General features: G+C 38.5%; 1 protein-coding gene and 1 long non-coding RNA gene across 2 annotated transcripts; both read left to right on the top strand.

The window, feature by feature from the left end:
* Positions 1 to 291: 291 nt before the first annotated feature.
* Positions 292 to 4,756, top strand: LOC141653754 (uncharacterized). Its single transcript, XM_074461599.1, has 5 exons — positions 292 to 1,089; positions 1,224 to 3,492; positions 3,649 to 3,709; positions 3,971 to 4,194; positions 4,378 to 4,756. The coding sequence occupies exons 1-5, from the start codon at positions 984 to 986 to the stop codon at positions 4,433 to 4,435; spliced, it is 2,718 nt and encodes a 905-aa protein (XP_074317700.1). The 5' UTR covers positions 292 to 983; the 3' UTR covers positions 4,436 to 4,756.
* A 2,844-nt stretch (positions 4,757 to 7,600) lies between these two features.
* LOC141653753 (uncharacterized) lies at positions 7,601 to 8,254 on the top strand. The gene is made up of 2 exons (XR_012547507.1): positions 7,601 to 7,931; positions 8,042 to 8,254. It is a non-coding gene; the product is annotated as an uncharacterized LOC141653753 (long non-coding RNA).
* Positions 8,255 to 9,051: the final 797 nt, after the last annotated feature.

Here is a 9,051-nt window from a genome sequence, read left to right as displayed (position 1 = left end):
AACTTTTTTTTTTCAATGATTTTAAAATTGAATTTTTTTTATCAACTATAAAATATATTTATACAGATGATTTTAATAGAAGCCCCGTATGATACACAGGCTTTTCAACTAGTCTATATTAATTTTAAGTAATTACATTGAAATATTATTCATCCTAGAACCTATGCCAGGCCCCTCCTAATTTCACGAGTGCGTTTGTTGGACTTTGGCAACAGATGTTGACATTTCACAATACGATCTCTCAAGACAAGACATCTTCCTCGAGAAAAAAGTTGGTTGCATGAAAAAATCAAGAAGTTATGGAAGACGGACTTGGTAGTTGGTCATTCACGCACTAACGGCAACGCATCTCTTAATTTGGCGGCTTTATTTTAATTTTGTCAACTAACAAATAAACAAAACGTTGCGAAGCATTCCATCATCTTTGTATTGACCAAGTTGAATGAGCTGACTTCTTCTTCATTTTCCCTCCAAATACTGTTGCCTACTTTTTTTCCGACCCATATTTTCAACCATTTAAAGCACAACCAAATTAATTACGTTCTGAAAACAACTTCACTGATTTGTATATATTAATTAAATTGAATTAAATGCTCTCAATTCCTTCTTTACCTTTTCACATAAATACAACCATTAATTTGTACTCATATTTAATTAATAGGACCGTCTCAAAGTGTGATGACCGATGAGAATGAGACCGTCTATTCTAGAATTTGTGTAAATAGATAAAGTCAAATGATACATATGCAAATATTCAACTTTTTTTTTTAAATTGTGATTACATACGAACCATTAATTTGTCATAGCGATTTAGTCATGATTTATTAATTAATCTTCATGTTGTTTGAAAGGTATTTTTAGAATATACAATTTGGCGTTGAATTCGATTTTGATTGGGTTATTTGTTGTTGATAAACTACTAACTACGGAGTATATTGTAAAGAGTTGTACAGTGTTTTTAAAATATAAATAGATTGTTGACAATGTCGGAGGTGAGACTAGTTCGGTGTCCCAAATGTGATAAAGTGTTGCCTGAACCTTCTGGATATACTGTCTATCAGTGTGGTGGCTGTGGTGCAATTCTTCGAGGTAATATCGCTTCACCCTTTTCCGAGTTTTATCATGTACAAAAACTGTATGTAGAATTGCCTGACTGAATTTCTGCTTTCTTTTCATGCTTTTTGTTGTTGGGTCATTGTGTTTTGGAATGATGAAATGAATAGCTAAGAAGAAGTCATTGGTAGTTGATAATTTGTTAAAGGGCGCGTTGGAGAAGAAGTCGGGGATTTCTAGCTCTAGTATTTGTGATACGGAATCGTCTGTTAGAAAGGGTGATTTAGATATGGCTTCTAATGGAAGTAAGTCACCGTTGAGGGACAATGGTTTGGATGAGTTTCATGGGGGTGCTAGTCGGTCACCGATGAGGGAGAGGGGTGCTTCTATTGACTTTGATCATGATAGGGTTAGATCTTCAGCAAGGTCAAGACCTGTGAGCAAGTCACCTGTGAGGGGTCGGGGAGAAACAGTTGCAAGTGTGAGAACAATATATGGTAGCAAATCGCCTATCAGGGATGATAGGGCTGGTTTGGCTGCTGCTGGCAAATCACCGGCAAGGCCAAATATTGGCGATGCTCATAAGTCGCCACTTAGGCAAAGTCTTGGTTCAGAAGTTGAGGGAGGAAATGTGGGTCAAGATAGTGTTGAGAAGATGACTGCAAAAGCTTCTTTCAATACCTGGCTTCCTGATGATAATCGTGAAGGACAGTCCGGTGATAATAATTATATAAATGCACAGAGAAGGACATGGAGAGACCGAGCTGAAGAGTGGCCTGAACAAATTGGTGAAGGGGTCGAATCTGTGCTTTCTGATGAGCATGGGGTGACTTCAAAAGGATCATTTGGTGATCCAACTCATGAGATTGATAGTCATAGTGAGGGAGACATGTACAAAAATGAAAGATTCAGGAGTGACTATGTTGGAGGGTATGCCAGACGAAATGTGTTTGATGGACCTTCAAAGTATTCTCCAGACTCCAATTATGATTATGCTGGCCCAAGGCAGAGTGTTGAGAGTGCGAGAGCACAGGAATTGCAACTGGAGCGAGTAGAGCTTCTTCGAAAGTGCGAGGAATTAAAGGATCAACTGAGTGGTTTAGGTGACGCTGGAGTGTCTTTGCCAGGGTTTTACAGCAAACACGATGGCATTCCATTAGATGAATTTCCCAGACAAAAACGTGGGTCTATGCAGCAGTATCTACCTGACAGAAATATGCAGAGACCTTCTCACTTTAGTTATGGCCCTGCTTTAGCTCACAGCAGGGAAGATATGTATGAGTATAATGATCGCTCTGCAGGCCAGATGAAAAGAGGGTCTCAGTCCACTCAGTATCGTTCAAACCACAGAATACATGGATATGTTCCTGGACGGTCCTTAGACTTTGATCAATTTGGTTTTACATCACATGTCAATGATACACATGGCCACCATCCTACTTGTGGTTGCTTACTCTGCTACCCCAATGATCCTCATGATAATTTAACAGCCGATTTGATCTCTAGTTACAGCATGGAACTTGAAAGACATGGTCCACGGGGCTATGATCCTAGAATGGCTCATACTACCCCACGAGGGCGATCATCTCACCCTTCACTTCATCACCATCCTAAGAGAGGGAACATAGCTAACCTAAACAAAAGGCTATGCAGGCCAATCTCTGGTGGGGCCCCCTTTGTTTTATGCATCAGTTGCTTTCAATTACTTAAATTGCCGGGAAAGTTTACAGCAAAGCATAAGAATCAACAACTGCAGTGTGGGGCATGTTCTACTGTAATCTCATTTGATCTTCAGCTCAAGTCTCTTGGCTCTTTGAATTCTCAAAAGAAACCTGATTCTGTTACTGATGTTGGTGGTGGTTCCAATGAAGTGACTAAGCGATCAGGCCCTAAACATCACCGTGGTAGAACTGCTACTACTACGACTATTGGATCATATGATTTTGATACGATTTCTGAAGCTAGCAAATCATCAAAAGGACACAAACTCAGTCCTAGTTTACCTGAGGTTCCGTTTACAGCAGATGATTACTTATCTGATAATGAAAGTGTTGGAAGCAGCCAACAAAATTCTTCAGAGAAGCCTGTGAAGGTCCGCCCACCTCCTGGTGCATCTTTGCTGGAACATCTTGATTATTCTTCTTCATTTCACATTTCCCAAGATGCAGTGAAGCATATAATTGAAAAAAAACCCTCTCCATTAGGCCCCTTGAGTGTAAATGATGCAATTGAGACTGAAGTTCCCTCTGCGTTACCTACTAGTCGTTCACAGGACGCTGAGGATATTCCAAGAAAATCATCTGTAGATGCCATAAGAGAATCATCTGGTCATGGGTCACCTGGAAGAACCGATGTGTATGTCAATGGCCAGGCAATATCACAACGTGCGGTGAAAAAGGCAGAGAAGCTTGCTGGGAAGATCCACCCCGGAGAATACTGGTAATTATCCTCTGCATTGCCTGAGTGGTTAGTATTGATAAAGATGGTGCTGTTCCTTTTTTTTTTTTTTTGCAAAATAGAATGTTGATATAAACAACAAGATGATAAACAGGAGTGTTCATCTGTCAATAGGTGATTGACTTGTTTCTCTTGTAGGTACGATCCCAAAGCTGGCTTTTGGGGCGTGATGGGCCATCGATGTCTTGGAATAATTCCTGTGAGTTTCATTATCCTTGTACTGAAATTCTTTCTTGTTCTTTGATTTCATAAGCATATTAAGGAGTGGTTTTTGTTGTAAAGTAGTCATCATTCAGGGCCAGTTTCTGTACGGGTCATGTGTGTTAGTTAACACGCGTAAGGCTGCGTGCATCCTCACATTCTGCATATCCGCCAACTACCCGACTACCTGAGGACTTTTGGCAATATTATATTATTGTTGTGTTGTTTTATTATTGAGGGGATTTATCTTATGTTGTAGCCATCTATCAAAGAATTCAGTGTTCCCATGCCAGAGAATTGTTCTAGAGGGGATTCTGCTGTTTATGTGAATGGTAGGGAACTTCTAAAAACGGATCTTGATTTAATTGCTCGAAGAGGACTTCCTACTACAACTGACAGGCGATATGTTGTTGATATATCTGGAAGGGTTCTGGATGAGGAGACCAGAGATTTCGTTGTTAACCTTGGAAGACTTGCGCCTTCGTAAGTCCCTAAACCTTTTTTGCATAATATGAGTACTATTATGCTCAGAACTACATTAGCCTTTACAGATTTGTTCAGTTTCTCTCGTTGCTTTTCTACATTAGCCGGAGCTCTCTATTTTTGGAAATTGATTTGTGTTTTGCCTTTGATAGATTTACTTATCATGTTAATCGTGTATATCAGAGTCGAGAAGAACAAGTGCGGATTTGGGATGCATGTCCCAAAACAGCTCAACCATTGAAATTGGAGCTTGGTTCGACAACAATTCACATGATGGATGTTGAATACGATTCAGGAATGCAGTGCAGCAGCATTATTATTGGGACAATTTTGTTCTCCTCTCATTCTATTTTTATATTTGTTCTGCAGAGTGAGTATCAATGTATGATCATCATCTTTTACATTGCTCTCTTTGTTTCAGTATATTCTTTACAATTTACATTTATTTTCTAATACGAACTACTCGTATCAATTTGAAACAAATGTACAGATGTACCCTTTCTTTACCGTAACCCACGTGCACACTTATTTGTATAATTGAACAACCTTGTAAACTTATGTTTTTTTTTTGTTTACCATAACCCACGTGCAAACTTATGTTTTTATTTTTATTTTTTTTCTTGAGAGAGAAATAATTCATTTGGCGTGTGACATGTATAAAGGATCAAAGCGTCTTGCTTGTGACGGACAATATCCGTCACAAGCTGAAGACCTCTCACAATAAAGTAAGTGGGTTGGCAAGTGGGAGGGAAAATGGAGCACCCATGTATATTGCCACTTGCATCTTGTGAGAGGGGCACTATCCGTCTTCAGCTTGTGACGGATAGTGCCCGTCTTCAATGAGATTTTGTGATAAAGGATATACACAATCGAAAACAAATATGATAGAATCCAAAGAAAAAAAATTATCTTGTAAACGGTGAAGAATTATACGTAGGTTTCTCACATCGAAGAAAATAGAGGAGTGATATAACCTATAATGTAAGGGGCTACCCCATCCATTGTCAATTGGTTTTGGGATTGAACTTCTTAGACTTGTAAAGTGGACACTCTTCCCTCCTCGACGGCCGCGGCCCAGGCCCATGTGCAATTCTAACATGGTATCAGAGCCCAAGGTTTAGTCCTGGGTTGTGTGAGGCAAAGACGGGTCCGAAAAGCGACGACGTTCCGAATGTGTTTCGTCAATCGATCGAAAGAGTGATCTAACTTATAACCCAATGGGCTACTTCATCCATTGTCAATTAATTTTGAGATGAAACCTCATTGAACTTGTAAAGTGGACACACTCTTTTCCTCGATGGACGGGGCCAGGCCCATGTGTGATCTAACATAAACTAACCCTTGAATCAAGGTATGTGGAAAACTAAGGATTAAAATAATAAGAAAATGTTGAATTTGAAAAATGAGAGTACATGTAACAACACGATCCGTCACTGTCATACCATAACTTCAATAAGATGAGATGTATACCCGAAGCACCCGATATGAATAAGTTAAATAGTACCGAATTGAATCGAAACTTAATCGAACTCCATAATAACCTAATTAAACCCGAACCTGGCTATGTCTGAACCGATTGACCTGAATGAAAAATATTTATTTTCTCATAAATACACTCAAATTTAGGTGGTTTTTTCATTAATTATTTGTTGATTGATAGTATGAATTATTACGTTCAGATTGAAAAATATAAGGTTCATAGTCTAATTGTTGGTTCCCTTTCTTTTGGACACCAAAATTAAGGAAATGAACAACACAAAACATCTTACCCCACATGGAATTGAATTTGGACCACACAAAACTTATCAAAAAAGAAAGGGGAACCAACACCCGACTAGTATCGAAAAGGAAAGAGAAACCAACATTCAGACTAAGAGAGAGTATTTTTTATCGTAGTTGCTCATTCATGTACGAGTTTTACTCATTCATATACTTTTTTCATTATGTTTCCATAGTATGCCCTCTGCCTAATTCTCTCTAATTCCCTCCCTCACAACATTAATCGAATCCACAAAATTAATCAAATCCGTCAAAATACACAATTATGGATGTCAATTCTCGTATTGATCAAGTAATAATTGTAATTTTTAATTAAATTAATTATATTGTATCATATTAAGGATTGATTTACACTGATTAAATCAGGGTTTGTTTAAACCGTCACTGACGTTGGGATGAAGAGAGGCGACAGCCGACGTTGGATTGAGGGATAGTGTGTGACCCGCCAGAAATGGTGCTGGGGTGTTAATGGTAGTGGTGGCCGTAGTACATGAATGTTCATGAACATGTTACTACTTCTACGCAGGTTTCACTTTTTCGTTTTTCGTTTTTCCTTTTTTTTTTTTTTCGTAATTTTTACTTTTTTTTTTTCTTTTATATATTTTAGGACTTGGACTCAGGAGATCGTCAAGACTGGCCAGTGGCACAAGGGAGGCGACGGCCAGTGGCACAAGGGAGGCGACGGTGAGGGTGGTGAATGGTGGTTGACGGGTGGTGGTAATTAGAGTGAGAAAAGAGTAATTGAAGAGAGAGAGAGAGATGAAAGAAGGGTATTAAAATAAAATCATTAAAATAAAAGGGGCATTACGGTCATTAGCGTACATGAATGAGCACGAAACGAATAAAGTTACTGACCGAAATGAATCCGGTCAAAAACAAACTGAAATCACAATTAAGGGGGCGTTTGGTTCAATAGCATGGAATGGAATGGATTGGAATATGAATCCATAATGGTATGGGGTTCTAAATCCATTCCTTCATAAACTTGTTTGGTTCATCTTAAAATTGTAAAAGGGTGGAATGGAGTTTGATACCAAGGGTGGGAGTTGGGTATGAGATTCTAGGGGGATGGAATGGAGTTAGAATCCATTGGGTATCTAACTCCATTCCAAAAGACTCCAACCAAACATTGGAATGGAGCAAATCCATTCCAATCCATTCCAAGAGAGCCAACCAAACACCCCCTAAGTTCAACCCGAATTTAACCCAATCCGAAACTGAAACGAAAGACCCGTTTGCCATGTCTAAATTCATAATTCACAAGTGAGTTGAATTTAACTAGAAGCATATCTTATTCCAGATTTTTCTTTGTTTCTATCAAGAATATATTCTAACAGTGACTAGTGAATTCTCATTGAAGTTGCGTAACCAAAGGAGCAGAATAATCTGAATTGGCCATTGCAGGAAAATTTGGTTGGATTCGAGCAATTGGACTCCTCCTTTATCCCCCACTTTCCGTCAGTTGGATGCTAAATTTATCATCATCAACTTACAAAACACGGAATTACAACTCAAATGTCTATCCTCCACTAAGTAGGAGATGAGAATAAGCAAAAAAAAAGGCAGCAAATTCGGCGCAACAATATTCCGTATCGCTACTATATAAGCATTCAATCAATGCTCCTCCTCAATCATCTCACCAAAGCCTATTTCTACTACTAATACTAAGAAGAGATCAAATAGCAATGTCTTACTATGGAAACCGCTACTCCTCCTACGAGGCTGAGAGAGAGGTCGACTCCTACTCCAACGGGTACAACACCTACAATTCCGGTTTCCCAGTGAACCAACACCGCCACAACATGGTCAGTGATGTTGTAAGTGAGACTGATGTGGTCATTCCTCGACATGGTCATCACCACCACCCTGGTGGAGCTGCCGTTGAGTATGTCGAGAGGGATGAGCGCATCGTCTATGAGAATGACACCTATGCTGACCCATGCAGGGTCAGGAGGCAAGTAAGTTTTCTCACTACCAAGAGCAATTTATTTTAAAAAACCATTGCGACTCTCTTCTGCTTTCGAGACTTTGTTTAATCTATACTAACGGTTGTTATTGTTGATCGCAGTACTGCTAAAGCAACAAAGTAATTCGGTCCTGCCAATGAGCTCAAGGGGATTGTTACCGAGTCCTATTAATAGAATAAATTGTCCCAGTATGGATTGTTAAACTAGTGTGATTTTGGCAGGAAGTATGTAATGCTATGTTTACTACTGTAATACCAGTAATTTCTGGTTGTACACCATTGCTATCTTATCCAATACTAATATGGTGCGTTTTTTACTAAAATATTCTAATTCTGACATTCATCTTTGTACATAAACATAGCGAAACACTAAACGTAAACAACATTACTACCCCAATGCCTTAGGATGACCCATACTCGCATAAAATGTCAGTCATAGCATTAATTCCCACTCGTACAGTTATTTATAGTCAACAACAACAACATCAACTTAAAAACGATGTTGTTGTTGATTAAAATCAACTAATTAAATTATTAACAATAAGTGCAAAATCGAAATAACAATAATAAAGAGAGAGAGAAAGAGAGACACACAGGATTTTGAAGTGGTTCAGTTTCACAAGTCGAAACCTACGTCCACTATTCTCGATTAATAATTTTTAGTTCCTTTCTCCGGATTACAAAAATTACCAATCCACTCGTATAATCAACTATATGATTATAACTCAGATTGAGTATCGCTAAATACTCTATGTTGCTCTTACGTTAATAAGAAAAATACAACGACAAATACTAATCTCACGTTATGCGAGTGAGTATACTATCCTTGTGTATTTAATATCCTATAACGATTTTTCTTCGAGTGATTGACAAATTAGATGCAAGAATTAAAGCTCAAATGATTTTTGCTTAAAAATATTTTTCTCTCTTTGAAATTTGCAGATGTGTGTGTCAACAATTAATGTTGAATGAATGAGAGTATTTATAGTAGAGAGGATTAGGGTTTGGAATGTTACGAATTAGGGCATAGGAATGTTAAGGAAACAAATGACTTGATGAACAAGTAAGAAGCAAAGGAAGGAGTTTGGCCTCCCTAGGGATTCGGCCACCCT

The sequence above is a fragment of the Silene latifolia genome, chromosome 4, assembly GCF_048544455.1.
Source record: "Silene latifolia isolate original U9 population chromosome 4, ASM4854445v1, whole genome shotgun sequence".
Taxonomy (NCBI): domain Eukaryota; kingdom Viridiplantae; phylum Streptophyta; class Magnoliopsida; order Caryophyllales; family Caryophyllaceae; genus Silene; species Silene latifolia.
The sequence above is the reverse complement of the archived record's forward strand: the minus strand, read 5'-3'. Positions and strand labels throughout refer to the sequence as shown.